General features: G+C 42.7%; 1 protein-coding gene across 10 annotated transcripts in view; it reads right to left on the reverse strand.

Moving 5' to 3' along the window:
- Nucleotides 1-17,362, reverse strand: part of lrba (LPS responsive beige-like anchor protein) — a 165,948-nt gene that overhangs the window by 99,555 nt on the left and 49,031 nt on the right. For 8 of the 10 annotated variants that reach the window (XM_058641137.1, XM_058641135.1, XM_058641134.1 and 5 more), the window contains 7 exons: nt 16,994-17,101; nt 16,713-16,854; nt 16,140-16,488; nt 11,269-11,438; nt 9,852-9,936; nt 9,412-9,545; nt 8,584-8,645 (listed from right to left, as the gene is read on the reverse strand). In XM_058641137.1, the coding sequence (XP_058497120.1) occupies nt 8,584-8,645; nt 9,412-9,545; nt 9,852-9,936; nt 11,269-11,438; nt 16,140-16,488; nt 16,713-16,854; nt 16,994-17,101 (1,050 nt within the window). The remainder of the gene's footprint in view (nt 1-8,583; nt 8,646-9,411; nt 9,546-9,851; nt 9,937-11,268; nt 11,439-16,139; nt 16,489-16,712; nt 16,855-16,993; nt 17,102-17,362) is intronic. The other 2 variants (XM_058641128.1, XM_058641130.1) reach the window with 2 other exon arrangements.

The following is a 17,362-nucleotide window of genomic DNA, read 5'->3' on the forward strand; positions in this document are numbered from 1 at the left end:
ATTGTGATTTTTTTTTTTTGTGATTTACAAGCTCATTTGTGACACATCAGTTCGACAGTCACTTTATAATGGATTTAAAATGTGATTTTTACCACATGACAAAATATTATATTCCCATGCAAGTATAAGAATTATCTTTTATATAATTATATTTTATATAAGCTATCATTACTAAAAAAGTAAAAACCCTGAGTCAGATGAGTCAGATGTGCTTTATAACACAGAAACTGCATTGTGACATGTTGTGTTATATAAATTCAAAAATAATTTTAAATTTAAAAAAAAAAGGCCAAAAAAAAACATCCAATGAAATATATTATTAGAATTCTTGTTAATTAAAAGACTGTAAAAAGAGCTTTTCTTGGGTTCACCACGGTGACTCCATGGTTCACGCTCGCTTCAAAAGCCTCCAACACGATAGTCTACCAACATCAAATAAACATGACCTAAAAAGGTTTACCCCCTGCTTGGGTGAGCAAACTTAACATAATCAGCTGACAAACTAGCAGAAAGCAGTGAAAGCGCTGTGGCGAGTGTGCATTTATCACAAGGAAATACACATATTTCCCCCTCTCTTTGACTAACGTTATGGTTCGAGGTGTCAGTCTAAACAACCAGACCGCAACCATGTCAACTCTAAATCCTCAACTTCGGGAGGGACAACGAGAGGAGGGGAAACATAGCGGTCATCATCTCCCGTGTTCTGTTTAATATTTCAACACCTTCAACACAACCGTCAAAAGAATAATAAAGCAACAAGGTCATGGGGCCTGTCTGAACCTCACGGCGCTTTTTCCCCCCTTCTACCTCTCTGGGGAGACAAAGAAATTATGCAAGAAAAAAACCTTAGCTTAGAGGCCTGAACTACCAAACTACACTCTCAAAAGCCATTAATCACTCAGTGAACATTCCACACTGTACAGCTCTAACTGTCAGTTGTTGATCTACTGTATGAACGGTAGCTTCAGTGGTCGCGATGCACATTCGACTCAAGCTTCCAGAAATCCCCACGTCCACAAAGACAGTGAATTTAGTCAAGAGTGCAAATGGCTTGTGAAACGAGTGCGGATCTGAACGCGTATCCGAGCGTAAACTTTTTTGAACCCCGCTGTCATCGTCATCTCGAGAGCTGATAGAGGAAACTGTGTGTTTATGTAGAGACTGGCCTTTCCCTAAACCGAGAGAGCCCACAGGGGACGAGGATATCAGCGCTACAAGGAGGAAGGAAGGATCAATTTACAAGAGCCTTCTCGTATGCACCCAAACACATTTGTACGTGTGTGATCATTTTAAAAACCATAGATTTTCCCTCGACACACAACAGATTCAACCATCCAAACAACACAACAGTCACACAACGCACAACCGCTCTTCTGAACTGCCTGTGCACTCTGTGCAAGCGACTGAACGTCACGCTGACAACAAGCGGACGCTTTACCTCAATTCATAACTGCTCTTTATCCTGCACGACTGTATTGGTACTGACCGTGTTTACAATATATTCCAAATAAAGAGGGCACAGAGGGAATAAAGTCTGGGCTTGAAAGTGGAAACTGTTTAGGGGTTAAGTACTGGCAGAGGTTTCTGTGGCTCTGGCTTTCTTTTGAGGAAGTGTGAAAGTAGCCTTGGGACTTTTGTAGTTGAAGGACATTAACCATGAGTGTTAGCCTGTGACTGCGGGGACAATTCCGATTGCTGGATAGCTGGATTTCAAATAAACACCCCAGAAAGAGATGCTGTAAATAGAGCCGTACGCTCCCTCCAGAGAAGCCGGGAAAACCAGAAACATTAAATTTCCTTTATGTGACTTCTTTTAAATCTTTAGCACTTTGATGCAGGAGTCTTTAAACGTAAAACTTTTGCTTCTTCAGCAGAAAAAAAAAAAAAAAAAAAAGATTATCAGTCCAAAAACACTTTGGTTCTAAATGAAGTCTGACAAATGGCTCGGAGGCCATTGGCATTTCGTGGACACTGACAAAAGGTGATAGTAAGACTAATGGTGTCATTATGGCCTAAGAAATGGCTCTAGTTGAATTAAAAAAGCAATGACCCCGATCTAAGGGACATCTGCGGATGACAAAAAGGAAACAGGGACAGGTCAGTGATAGAATATTGGATTTTGGCCGCCCTGGTCAGCGGTGTCACAGCTTTTATGGCCGCGATAGGGGCCATGACCGCAGCACTCCTGATGAGAGGATACAAGCAGCCATTTGTGACCTTTGCCCTTTAACCTGGCCTCGTAACAGATGATAGAACGAGGAAAGAAGGCGGTCCCTTGATCCTGATCGCAAACTCCTCAGTGAAATAGATATTTTGCAAGTAAGGGTTATGTTCCATTGCTTTTGATTTCATTCTTATTTATTTTCATGCAAAGACGTGTATAAATGGATATTTCGCAGTAATTATGGAAATGCCCGTCTCAGCGTCCACACGACGGCTCTGTACGCTCTGTGTTCCATGATGGTGGCATTGAGTCTAAACACACATGCCACGCACTTCCGTCATTACAACTGATTATCCATAATCAACATCTAAATATACCACTAGCACTGGTGAGAGAACACAGACCTCCGGAGCAAAATCGCCTTTCAAACATTGGGCTCGCCACAACACAAGGAGAACATTTTCCAACACTGAAGAAAGAAACGCTTCAGCTCCCCCAAAATAATAAATAAGTCAGTTTTGCTTTTCAGTGGCATCACTCCTAATCACAAGTATTTGTTGATTTGACAGGCAGTGGGAATACAACTTTAGATGAGACGGCATAAGCATAAATTCTCGTGTCAAGTGTGGCAGTGCAGCACAAGCAAAACACAAGAGAACCAGAGCTACCGATTTTCTCTCTTCTTTTCACACGTTAGGACAAGACTGGGAAAAAAGACTCGTAGTGTCTGCTGAAAGTCAGTTAGCGGCAAATCCTGACATTTTAAATTAAACCTTGGTCCACTGATGACCGCAAAACAAAGAACAGACGAGGAAATGCTTTATTATAGCGGTGTGAGCCAAACATTTATCAACAGCAAGACGATCTCAACGAGGACAAAAAAAACAAAAAAAACAAAAGCATCCATATGTGCGGAGGACTAAGAAAGAGACAAAACACAAACATGTTAGCGTAAACTATCAAATGTGTCATTCATCATCATGCATATTCATGCTGCCGTGTCTGGAACTCGAAAAACTCGACACCGGTGTGTCTCCTATAGCTCCCAACAGTGCACATGTGGGTTTTTGGTGGGGTATCAGCTTAAAGAAAAACAGACACTCGTATTATTGGTGTTTGCGAGATCAAATTCACAGCTGAGAGAATATTTACTTATGTCCAAATATTTACGCTGCAGCAAATATTTATGTTCCGGGGTCTCCGAGAAACTTCTTGCATTCACACTTTCATGACTACACTAATACAAAGAGTTAAAAAAAAAAACAGGAAGCGAGCCGTCCCGTATGTTAAACAGACAAAGCAAAACAAAGTCTGTGTGGAAGTGGAACCCTAAATACATACAGTAAAGTTCCAGCCAGCTCGAAACAAACAAAAAGCTTTACATTTTAAAGAATTTAAATGTAAACTAATAACTACCATCTGGTGAACGGCAGATTTTGTTGTCAGTAATTTAGATATTGCAGTTTTTATAATGAAATTTTTTTTTTTTGAGATTCGTCATCATTTATATACATTATAGCACAGAGAGCATGTGCCAGATTTATGACAAAAATAATAATACAAATTTTCCTACTTGTCTAACTAATTGTATAAATTCAGAACTATTCACTCACCATATATTTACTAGGAAAAAAAAAGGTGTCTTACAATTGTTTCTTTGAAATCTTTTAAACCGTTTTAACACTAGCTCACAGTATGATGCTAAAATACCTTATTTCACCGGCTTTGTCCTGCATTCACAATATGACTGGGGATGAGTTATTCACGGCAATATTTTTGTTTTAACTATTATCAAAAATACATGTCTAAGCTAAGGAGCCATGATATGATTTTATCAACAGGGTGGATAGCAGGCGGGGGGGGACCATAAGAATACATTCCAAGGTCTGTCAGGTAGGAAAACATTACATTAACAGTATCTGTCAGGATTACACCATTCGTGCCACTTGGAGCCAGATGACTATTAAACCAGCGAGGAGGCAAATGAACTCCATTTTTTTTAGGAGTCTCTCATCTGATTCTCTGCCTCGCAGCTAGACTTCACTTCCTGTCAGGAAGACCCCGTGACCCCGAGCTCCTCCAACACAACACACCCCGCCGCCGCTGCTCTGGCTGCATAGTTGGCAACGATAGGGAGCCGGCAGAATTAAGTGCCAGTTGGTGTTACTGTGTTTTCTCTGCGTCTCGCAGGAGAGTACCTTTTCAAAGAAATATACAGCACGATATTATCCTCTGAAGTGGAGAGTGACGGCGGGGACACTGAGCCGCGTGGCCTGGCTGTAAAGAGGCAGTGGAGCGGATCACAGGACGAGGGCAAAACGGGGAGGGTTTGAAAAATAACACTCTGATTTGCACTGATCTTGAACATTGGGAGTCTCTTAAACTGCACAGTGGGGGTGTGGGTCTGACTGTGAGGAAAATGACGGGGAAAGTGTTTTTGTCCCTGAGTTTCATCACATTCCTCGCCACTTCTCTCACATCTTTCAGCTCGACATGTGGCTCATGCAACACGGTCGGCTCTTGAGCCATCAAAGCAAGAGAGACCCAGAAATATGTCCACTCACAGACATATAGAACAATTCAAACATGAGACTCCACTTTCACTGACATAACATTCTACATAGCAACTAATAAAGCAAGGGAATAAAACAAAAACAAATGTAACTATACGTATGTTTCAACCGGGTGGTTATTTCCCGGTTTTCTTCATCCAGTATGAATACATGTTCCCCGACGGCAGGGGTTTCAAATTCTATTCCTCCACGACTCTGTACTTCTAACCTAGAGGTCAAAGAGTCAGGGGTCATGAGGAGCCAAGTGTTTGGGGAGGTCAATGTCTTTCTCCCTGCTGACTGAGAGAGAGTGGTGCCCATCTGTTAAACAGGTTAACTTTAGTAAGGCTGACTGGGAACATATGATAACGTGTGCTCATTGCATTAGCAAGTTAACGTTGACATTATTGAATTACTTTTTAAGGATTTGTCCGCATCAGTGGACACAAGAGAGCGCTGTTTTCTGTTGATGAGTCACCAAAGTAACTCAATTAACCACAAGTCCAAATAATAACACTAAAATAGTAAACATGTAATTCCTACTGTGTAAATACTGGCTAATGAAACTGCTTATCTCAAGTATAACTAGTTCTATATAGAAATACATGGCTTTTGAGACATTAATGTTTATGTTTTTTTGCAGCCAGTGTGTGAATTATAATGATAGCATCGAAGACTGGGTATAGGCAGAGAAAGATATTGAGCTTTATGCACATCATGCTAAATCATCATGTTCAGCTTACTTTGTTCTGTTAGTAGTAAAGCTAAAGGTTAGCACTCAAAACTATCCGTCAGAAAGGGATTTGACCTCTGGACATTGACAGAACTTCACGGCGATCCATCCAAAGGTTGTTGCCATGTACTCTACACAAGTCAGGATCACTGAGGTGGACGGTGAACCTGCTACTGTTAGAAAGAGCAGTCTCTCCAATCTAGTGTTGACCATCAGGAACCAGCGGCCAACACTCCACAATGCTCTCCATCCACTCCACGTACAGGATGCATCTTTGATAAATGGCAGAAGGATGGATGGGCTGACAGAGGGGCCGGACAATAATGGCTGATCTACAGGACACAAATGCAGCTACTGAGGAGATTTATGAGCCCCTGCTCATCGTAGACTGTCCAGTATCCGATGAGATGATTTCTCAAAGCTCTGGACGAACGATAGCGAGCGCAAGGAAAAGCGCTTTCTCTTGTCCTGGCGCATTATTTATTAATCAGATGTTTTGGGTGGAAGCCATTTCAAGAAGTGCACCCAGGAAACAACAGGCTGGTCGTAAATATGACAAAGACGGGAGAAAACAAGTGTGAGAGGGAGAGTGAAACTGTCAAAGTGAATCAGGGGCATGCGGGGGGGGGGGGGGGAGCAGCTCTTTACATCCAAGACCCTCAGCAGACGGAGTTCAGCGGAGAAGTCTTATGATACTCATGTAATATGCAAGAGATTTAAGGGAATCACATTCTATAAAGCTAAAGAGTTATGACGTCTTAATGCTCATGTTAACTCTTATTGGAGTTTTACATAATAGCAACTCAGATCAGTATGATTGTTTTCTTTGGCCTATTTTGATAGTTAAGTGAATGTTAACAGATTTTTTTCTTTTCAAACAATTATTCATTGGATTACTCTGCTGATTAGTTAATTATGTAAATAACAAAAAGTTACGACCCTAACACATGGTACATTTTAAATACGCAACGCAATGCCAAGAGGACAGCCAAGTGCTAGATCCAGTATCTTTATTATTTATTTATATTCCGGGTGGGGTTGGGGGGGTTGGGGTTCAACACTCAAGACACAACAACAGTTTACGATCATTAATCCTGTCTTTGTGTATTCAGGATCAATATTAGAGTGGAGAACAAGGCAGCATTCCACCCCAGCAGTTAATGTCTGATCAAAATGGTCCTTTAATTGGGAGCACTGTTGTCGTTGTTTAGAAATGAAGCACCATCAAACAGCGGTTTACAATCCCCTCCTCAATGCCAAGCTGATGTGGCTGCCAATGCAACTTTCATAAGATCCCTGATTAAAAACTGCTCTGCAGTCCCCTGCCTCCTGACCCCTCACCCTGCCTCCACTCAATCTCAAAGCTTGGGAAATTAATTAAAATTTCACAGAGACGGTATCACATCTCCAATGAATGTGTGGAAGGGGGGGGGCGGCGGAGGGGTGGAGGGGTGGAGGGGTGTGGGACAACAACAAAAAAAAATCAATCATAATCATCTCTTCTTCCTTTAGCCAGCCGTCCTGAAGGCGTCACAAGATGGCCACAGAGGCACTTCCTGTGTGAGAATTGAGCGCTTCCTGTGCCAGAGGGCCCAACAAACTTTACTAAATAACGTCATCAATCACGGCACAGGCTCACTCTCACTGCCCCACAAGGAGAAACAACACACAAATAATTATACATCGTAATTTAGCCCAGAGGAAAGTCTGTCCCTGGTTTCCTCTGTTCCCCAGTGAGAAACAGCGTATCACCCCCCATCTCTGTTCCCCCTTACACAACAATAAAATTACATTTGCATTAGCTGTGAGAGAATTTGGTTGGATGATTTATTGAAGCAATCAACACTACGCTGGCCAATCCCCAGCCCTCTCAGTGAGAGAGCGAGTGTGTGTGTGTGTGTGTGTGTGTGTATGGTAGCAATTGGGTGGGGTAGCTTGAAGCTCAGAGAGAGGAAGAAATAGCTTGGGCTGGGGACCAAAGGGGGAAGCAAGGCTTGAGCTGTGCTGCAGAGCAATCACCCAGATTCTGCCTTTGATTAGATTAGCATTAAACAACACCCTGACAGATATGACAAATAGGTGCATTAGAGCCTGTCATTCTTCTCCCTTTGGTTTTTATATCTAGCTTCACACTCGTGCTATTCCGTCGTCTCTGGACGTAGCGGCGCTTGCTCTCCCTCCATGTGTCCCACTACGGCACAGATCCATGCACACCTACTGAAATGCAAGTAGATGTTCAATCTGCCTGTATTACCTTTGTGAATAATGAGAATCAAAGGGTTAAAAAGGGGGGGAGATGGTGTGGAGGGAAAAGGCACCATTTATTTAGAAAATAACACTGATAAAAAAAAAAAAAAAAGTGCATTTAGTGAGGAATGTGTGTCATTAATCAGGAGGGATTTTGTATGATTGGATATCGTTGTTTTTCATTTGGTGTTTTAAACAGACAGACACGGAGAGTTATTATCTGTTGTCCTTGTCACTGTGTGTGTGTGTACGGAATACTGTGAATAATCCTTTTGTATAAAATACTTTTACAGGTAAATCTAAAGCACTCTATTTAGGTTCACACGCAGCAACTTAACAGCCATCAGTAGCTTTGCAACTCCTAACGCTAATCTGCCATCCTGGAGTGATCTATCGACATCCTCAATCATTGATCCTCCCACGCCTGCTTATGATCCCTGAATTAGTATTCATGAATCCGACAGCAGGTAAATAAACTTGGCAACAAAACACCCACAAGACAACAGAGGAGCGAGGGATAATCAATGCAAAGCACCATCAAATCTACATTATCCCTTCTCATCAGTTTGGTCGAGGCCACAAGGGCCAGCGCTTGGGTCAGAGGTGATGCGGACAGGTCGGCCACCCTTGACCCTCAAACCAATATTTGCAGCCAAAGATGCCTTCTCTCCGGTTTCTCTGCCCTCAGTCAGAGATGGGGTTGAGAGAGGAAAAGGTAGACGTGGTAGTGTGGAGGAAAGATAAGATGCTGGATGGTTCTCTGTCCACTCTGGGCTGTGGATTTACTGCACTCAAGGTGAGCCCAATAAATCAGGAGTGGTGGTGGTGGTGGTGGTGGTGGTGGGGGGAGAGACCAGGATAAGAAAAGATAAAGATGCAAGACTTGCCTGTGAACACAGAAGCATGACGAGCTCCACTACCGAGCTGCTGGACTTCATACACATCAGGCCTGGAGACAAAAAACAAACAGAGTCAGAATGAATTTTACTTTTGCTTTATTTTTAAGTTTAATGAGGTTTCTTAGTAACTTGTGTGTGGGGGGGGGGGAGAATATCAGTGCATGCACATACACACATGTGCAAACTGAGAGGGATTATCTAACGTTGTGCCATCTGCAAGGGAGCAGATAGTATTGATGGGCCTAATGAGCTGACATGATGTTACTGTAAACTAATACATATTTGGGCCTTGTATTACAGGCCTGACATGGCCAGCATATGTCCCATTGATCCCTAATGGCGAATCCTAGGCTTTTAGAGGTTAGGGGGCCACTAGTGTCCAGAGTCTGCAGCAGAGGCACAGACGGTAAGAAGGCAGAGTAGCCCTTTGGTCTTTCAGCTGCAGCATTGCACTTGAAGACAAACACACATGCATGCACAAGCATACACACACACACACACACACACACACACCTCCCCCTGCCCTCTCTTCAGGCCCCCCTGCAGCTATCAATCAACTTTCCATTTTGTTTGGTGGCAGCAGACATCCCAAACACTGCTATTAGTGGCCTGGCCTCTGACCTGGCCCCCTGGAAACCTTCAGCACAACTACCAGCTTCGGCTCAACATACACTCATCACAGAATTGGATTAACAGGCTGGATATGTTATTGTATTTAAATGATGTCAGCATTTGTAAGATGTACCACCCAAAAGGTTGACAGTCCTTGGTTGGCTTCCCTGTATCTGCACTGTGTCTCTGTGATGCTGAACTCACTTGTGCCCTCAATAAGGAGCTCTTGTCCGTGGCTGCCCAGCAGGGTCCGAGAGAGGAAGGGGGCAAAGTCCACGAAAATCTCTCTCAGCAGAGGAGCCGCCTTCTCCAGAGCATGCTCCAAACGCTCCGAGATACTACAAATGTGGGAATAAAAAAAGCCAAACAGCACATAAACACATGGACATTGTGCATAATTAATAGTACGAAAATACAACATTGCATCAATTATGCAACGATAAAATACAATGCGGCATGCAACTAAAAATAAATATCAATTCATATATATAATCTGGAAAATGTTTAATCACAAAGCAACAAAAATATCCTTAAAGGTTTTGTGCACTCATGTGCATGAATAGGTGATTTTGTGTGTGTGTGTGTGTGTGTGTGTGTGTGTGTAGCACATGAGAGGAAGAGAGGGAGAAAAGAAGATGAATCACCTCATATTGGGGGCTGTGTTCTGGGTCACAGGGGAGAGTGGGGGGACAGATGGCAGGCTAGAGCTGCCTGGAACCTGGCCGCCTGCTACAGGGAGAAACCAAAGAACTCTGTTATTAGTCTGGATGTTGGACAAGAATAGGACAACACACACACACACACACACACACACACACAGAGACAGGCACACAATTTATTATACGTACATGGTAGCACCATAAACCTGTGTGGAAACATGCCTCTTATGAAATAATACAATAGTCTCCATTCAAATGTATAGGTCAGGAGGATTTATGGTGGAACAGGCCAAGTGGGAGAAGAAGTATCATTTAATGGTAAGATAGTGGACGATGTACTCGGAACACATTAACATCCTGAGGTTTTCATGATGTAAACCTTCAAACTGTACCCAGTGTGAGCATCTTTAAATGTTGTGTTTGTGTTGATGTGACTCCAGTTTTACACCTGTGTTGGAATGTGAGATGTTCAAACTGGCTGTAATCTTTTTTTGAATTGTTTTTCCTCATTAAGTCACAACATACCAATTTAGCCCTGTGGGCTGTTTTTGTGACTGTTTCATTATACGACTAAAATGTGCTTTACGACTTAATTCTGGAGACAGAGGCATACGACGTACAAAGTCCATGTTTGATTGATCTGGCAGTAAATTCACTTCCTTGTGGCTCATAAATAAGCTAATGCCCAGTTGAATATGGAGGAGGAGGGGGGGGGGGGTTCCTCCAGTGTTTCAGCGGGCTTGTTTTTCCAGCCAGGACAGTCTCCGAGCAGGGATAACTCTTCGGGAATGACAGACAGTGTAATGTCGGCTGGAATGTGTGTGTGCGTGAGTGTGTGCATGTAAGGTGTTAAACAGTGCCATGTGGGCCTGGTGAGTGTGTCCCTCTCGAGCTTAAGTAGCTCCTTCAAACAGAAAGGAGTAAACGAACGGCCCCATTAGTCCTCCCACTGCCCCACTAAAGCACACATGCACTCAGAGAACGTATTTACTCATCACTGCTCACTGACACCAAACAACTGATGCACACAGCTGGACAGTTACTATTCACATTCACCTGATTTTACAATAAATGCAAGCTCTCCTAAAAACCACAAACCCATCATATCACTTCTTTTCAGACTGCTCAGTTACACAAAACATCACTCGTTTACAGTGACACATGCAGAAAGAAGACAAAAACGTTATTTAATGGTTTTTATTATTATCATTATTATTGATTTTGAGTGTAATTGTTCCTAATAATAGAGATTATTCTACAATTCTTAACATTTAATTTATATTTAAAAGGTCTATCTTTTTAAAATACATTTGTTTTATTTATTAAAAATATATTCATTCTACCTTTATTCTATAAATAAAAATGATATCTCATATGTGCATGTGTGTGTGTTTTCACTCACAAGCTGCAGCTTCTGCAGAGATGCTCTCGGAGGCGTCACCAGAAGACACCACAGCGACGCTGTCCATAGGTGTCCCAGCGGACACAGAGGCAGCAGTCACTGCTGGGACGGGAGTGGACATGCTCGGCAATGACGCCATGCCTGCTTTCTTAGGTGCAACGATGACACTTCTGGAGGAGAGACAAGACAAGTTATTGATTTAATTGTAATCCTGAGACAAGTACTGTCGGAAAATGCATAATATATTGGCCCGGTAGACTGGAAGAGTCATTACAGTCACTTATTCTTTCTTTTTTTTGACACAAAATACATTAAACACACTGGGGTATTGCTTTAAGTCTAGAGACTCTCTCAGTATCAAAGGCTTTGTAGAAAATATACCTTGCAGGAGTCAGTCATAATAACAGTTTATGTGTTACCAGCAGTACACAAGTGTGTGATTAAATTAAGAGCAGTAAACCATCTGCAGTAGTGTCTTCTACTTGAATGCAATCCTTCTAAATCGGGCTAATATTGGTAATTTATCGCAGCTAATGGGATATTATTCTGTTTAATTCAGAATAATTAACTTTGCAGACATTAAATACTTACTCAAATTAAAGGTTTCCTAATTTCTTACTTTCTAATCAAGGAACAATTTCTACAAAAGAAAAAGACAAAATATTTGATATACTGTGCTTCCAGTGATCAACTCACAAGGCGTTGTGGTCATAATAATAATCATAATAATAATAATAATGATAATTATACAGATCAAAGCTTTCTCCTAAAAATCCTTACTTCTTTCTTCTCCTTTTTTTGTAAAAAACCTGGTTATGAGGATAGCGGGACAACGTTACCATCTTGTGCCTGTTAAGTATTAGGAAGTGTTTCACGTCGTGATTTGATAAAACTGGGCAGAGTTCAAGTCTTACCCGGCAAACAGCAGTTGGGAGGAAAGCAGCATGCAGATAAGCTGTCAGTTTGGACCAGGGCTCTGACAGACCACTGGCCATATCAAAGCAAGTCTGGCCCTGCTTGTCAGTGCTGACATAAGGGAAGCGGCGTCTAATCACTGGCTACTGCTCACTCTCAGACACACAAACCAAACCAGGTTTACCGAGATATGCAAGAATGCATCAAATGCACATCATTTGAATATAGAGACAAAAAAAAAAAAAGGGACGGATGGATGAAAACAGTTAAAAACACAAGGCCACATACAGCACTTGCATGCTCCCCAGAGTATGTATGCTTTTATATGCACGCAAGATGAGAGAGAGAGAGAGAGTCTGGTTCCCTGCGGTGCAGACAGAGAACTGGCTGCAGTATCAAAGGCTGTTTTCCGTTGATTTAAGGCAGCTGATCAGATCTATTAAAAGTTACTGAGAATGTTAAACCCTGACAGCTGACCTTTGCATCAAGTGATCTATGATATGAGAACAACAGAGCTGCGTATAAATTCCAGCGGCGAGATAGTTGTGTTTTAAATACATACACACAGTGCGAAGGTCCAGAATGATGCATAAAAATTAAAAAAAAAAAGCAGAATGAATATCAGTTTTGATCGCCAGGTAAGTTGGAGACTCAAGTATCTGGTGAGTTGTTTTTTTCTGTTTAGATAGTGAGGAGTCTGGATGGTGATATCAGAGAAACAGGGCGGCGCCGACGTGAAACACCCCAGGTGTCAACAGCAGGAGAAATACAGAGGACCCCTGCTGTGTGGAAGCTGGGAGTGTGTGTGCAGGAGTGTGTCAAAATGTCTTTGAATTTGTGCACAAATAAAAATGAGTGCACAAGCCTGTGCGAGTCTGCCAGTGAATATATCTGTGAATGCGCTTGGCCTTCCATCTGTTCAACAGCAAAGGCCAGTGAATTATTCAGGAGGTCATTAGCCACACTTATCATGAGTGGGCCGCCCCAGTCGATTAATCAGCCGTCAGCGGCCCCACTCACCCCACAAACAGGAGCTCAGGGCAGTGCATGCATTTTGTGTGTGTGGGTGTGTTTGCCAAGGCTGAGGCTGAATTATTTAAGGGCTTTAACCTGCGATGGATAAGTGCAGTAAGCACTGTGATTCCAGTAATCTCTGCTATTTCAGGTAAAACAAGTGTAAGAATGAGTGACTGCGTGTCTGTGTGTAAAAAAATACTGTACATCTCTCTAGCGTGTTGACCTCGGAGACAACACAAGCACACACATGTAAAACGCTAAGAAAAATGTTGTTCAGTGACCACGTGACACTTTTAAAATTGACTCTCTGACACTTAGTCGAGCTGTGATTGGATGATGATGGTTGTATGAGAATAGCCATACTTTACTTAACATTTTGTTGTCAAGTTGCAGAAAAGTGGAGGTTTTTGTTTTTCTGCAACTAACGATTATTTTCATAATCGATTAATCTGTTGATTATTTTCTCGATTAATCGTTTGGTCCATAAAATATCAGAAAACCTTAAAAAATTTTGATCGGTGTTTGTTAAACCTGGACATGATGATGTTCTCAAATGTCTTGTTTTGTCCACAAACCAAAATGATTGACTTTTAATGATTTCTTTGTTATCCCGAGCAAAGGAATGAAGAAAATATTCATATTTAAGAAGCTTAAACAGTCAGAAATCTCTATAAACAAGTGTATATGTAAATAATTATGCAGGTGAATTGTATGGTGTGTGTACATCTGACTCACTTGATTATAAAAAAAAAAAGTAAAACTTACCTCTCTGAGGTCAAGTATGAATATTTGTTGAAAGTATTTGTGTCATTGCACATTTCAAACTGCCATCAGGTCTGTTGCATACTTATAACGTTCATTTAAATGACATAGAAAGGCCTACATTGTGAAGTCTACGACACACATACATAGGCTCACACCATTTGTGAAGTGAAAATAAAAAGGGAGCTCTCTCTTCATTGTTAGGTGGTGTTTGTGTTCCACGTGCTTACACTCTCTCCCTAAGCAGTACATTAACAACACTTCACCACCGACGCTGCTCATCTGTACATCAACTCTCACACGCATATGCAGAGTCTGCGGCCAGGAATGCAAACAACTACACCATGTATATCCCAGTGTCTAACACTCACATATTCTGCTGCACCACGCAGCCTAAATCACTGACTTGTACAATGACACTGTTTAGTTCTGGTTAGTGTCAGCAAATATTTGCAGACTGGCTGTCATAACAGGGGCATGGCTGAGAAATGGATGGGAGAAATCCAGCAGGTCTCCACTAGTAAATAAATCAGAGGGGGGATAATACACCCTCTGACCCACCACCACTAGTTTTTATCTGAGGGAGAGCCCTGCTTTCTTCACGCATTGGTCTCATAAATTCAGTCCGTTGGGTAGGCAGAAAGTTGCCATGTTTTGGCAGGAGATGTCAGTGCAGAATGTCACGGTATCACTGGGAGACTTACTGGTGAGTAGCAGATGCTGTCAGTGATAGAGTCATTACAGCAAGATAATAAACACCGTTAAAGCCCAGCGTTATGTGTGGTAGGTACAACTGGTAAGGGCAAGGACCAGAGGCAGCTGATAAAGAGTTGTAAACTCAGGAGATAAGAAAATAAATATAGGCTCAGAGCCAGTGAATGATATGGATGGAAGGATCAATTTGAAAGGGAGTTTTGAATCACTGTCGCTATGGGCTCATGGATATTCTCCATTTTCATATTGTTATCAAACAAAGTATTTTAATGCAGACAAGGTCCATTAGACTGCAACTTATTTTGTTTGTGCCATAAAACTCCACTGTTGTCTAAAAACATTAAAAACACTGCGGCTTGTATCATTAAACTATTAAAATTAAAAGTGAGCTGCAATGCAATAAGGTGTGCTTGTGTGAACATTGTGGGAGTAGCGTTCTTTCAGCCGGGGTAAAAGTTCTATAGCTTTCATGAAAAAGGCTCCCATAGGCAGCGAGCAAGCTGTTAGTCTATGTTCTCCAGCTCTCCTGACGTCCTCTCTTCCTACTGAGTGTGCTCAGCGGACAGGAGCCAGTCTAATCCCCCTGATATGAGGAGCGCTCTGAGACCTGACAAAGCATTCCTCAGATAAAGACATGCGATCACAGAGATGCTGTGGAATTCCCACAGTTTGGGGGGGGGGGGGGGGGGCAGACTTTGTGTGTATGTGTGCGCGCGTGAGTGTGTGTGAGAAAGAGCAAAAAGAAACAGAGAAATGTTTCTTCAGTACATGAGAACCTTGACTTGACATCACCCCTATGGAGACGTCTTTCGCTCCCCTTCTCCCATCCCTCTCCCTCCCTCTCACCCTTTACCGCCCCCCCTCTCTTCATCTGCCTGTTGTGAATGAGAATGTCTGTCTCAGAATTAACGCTGCAAATGCAAACCAGACCGATGATCACCTGGGCCCGTCTGTGACTTCAGTATCCCACTCTGCTTTTAAAGCCTTAGTCCTGACTGTTCACCCCCACACCTCCAGAGTTGAATGCAAACTACACAGCTTTTATGCCAGAGAGAAGAGGGATATCCCTCTCCTAATGTTAGACAGGCACAGATGAGGAGCAGAAGAGACCAAAAGGACAGTTGTTAAATATCTTCTCCCAAATTCATCTCTACATCCCGACAAAGATCTCTACAAAGAATCTCAGGAGGAAAAGAAGTGGAGATGAAAGCCTCTGAAGATACCACGCTTAATCACCCAGCAGTTCATGTATTTTGTAATAGATGATGTGAAACTGTGATGTTTAAGAATCACTTCAATATTCAGGCTCTTCAGAAAGTGCAGCTGTCAGGTCTGCACCCGTGTCAGCAAAGGCTTACGGACACGTACGGCAGAAATTACGATTTTATGGTTTACGATTATTAGCAAAACAGTTCATGTGTGTGTGTGTGTGTGTCAAGCCATGTCTGAACCTGTGCCCTCACCTATCAAAGGAAATGGACTGTTCTCGGGCCGCGTCGTCCACGCTGCCTAGGAACGCAGGCGGCAGCAGACTTGGGTCCACCAGGATGTCATCACCCGGAGCACTGACTAGGCTGCGCAGAATGTCCTTCACATTCTTGCCCTTTGAATCAGAGGGCAGCGCGGGTCTGACCTCAGAGGACAGCGTGGACAGGGCCTCCGAGATGGCGTCCGGGCCATGCGCCGCGCTGGACGACGACAGCTCTGCCTCGCTCGCCGCGGTCGAGGTGTGGTCATCGCCGATGCCGGAGTCATACCGCCGGAGAGAGACGCCGTTTTCCACTTCCAGTCCACCGGCAGTGGCGATGTTGTCTAAGAAGACACGAGTGATAAATTAAAAAAATATAAGCAATAAGTCTACAAAGAAAAAGAAAAAATAACAAACAATACAAAAATAATATAAATCACAAAAAAAACAATGTTATATTCTTTCCTGCGGGATTTTTTTTAATATAATATCATTCTGTTAGAATTATTTAAATAAAACCCAACATAAATATTTCAGATGTAACTTTTTCCTTGGAGCTGTTGTTTACCTGTGCTCCTGGAAGACTGGGAGCGCTGAGGGTGTTTCTTATCATTGTGCGGCTCCAGGATGTCACGGTACTTGGACACCATGAGGACCGAGATGAAGTACACTACGGCAAGAGCCAGAAACTGCGCCTGCTTACTGTCCTCCTGGAACAAACGACACACACTAAATGACCTGTCGCCGATTATGTGTGAAAGCGGTGACGGTTGAGTCGTGTCATGGTGGCTATGCATTTTCAGTTATGTGTGTATACAACACTTGAAATGTGCTCGGCGGGACTCTCACAATATCTCTGAAGACGACAGCCCTAAGGCGGTTGATGTCCATGTCCTGCAGCAGTCGGTCCAGGTCTTGGACTGGAGACATTCCACCTGTCACTGCGTCAACGGGACTCTGCATTTATGCGGGACAAAATAAAACCATTACCACATGTTATTGTCCAGTGAAGTCCACGAGCACCGCTATATACCAATCAGGATGTTTACTAATCCATGTGCACTACAGTACATGGAGTAGGTTAAGGTTTCACAGCTTAGGGAAGCTGTCCCTCCTGGGATCATGTCCTTAACATAATGGCTTTTCTATAGAGCCACTGCATTATATATGAGCTTTAACACCCAGTTCAGGGAAGAACAACATTTCTTTACTGGAAGT

Source organism: Solea solea, chromosome 10 (assembly GCF_958295425.1).
Source record: "Solea solea chromosome 10, fSolSol10.1, whole genome shotgun sequence".
Taxonomy (NCBI): domain Eukaryota; kingdom Metazoa; phylum Chordata; class Actinopteri; order Pleuronectiformes; family Soleidae; genus Solea; species Solea solea.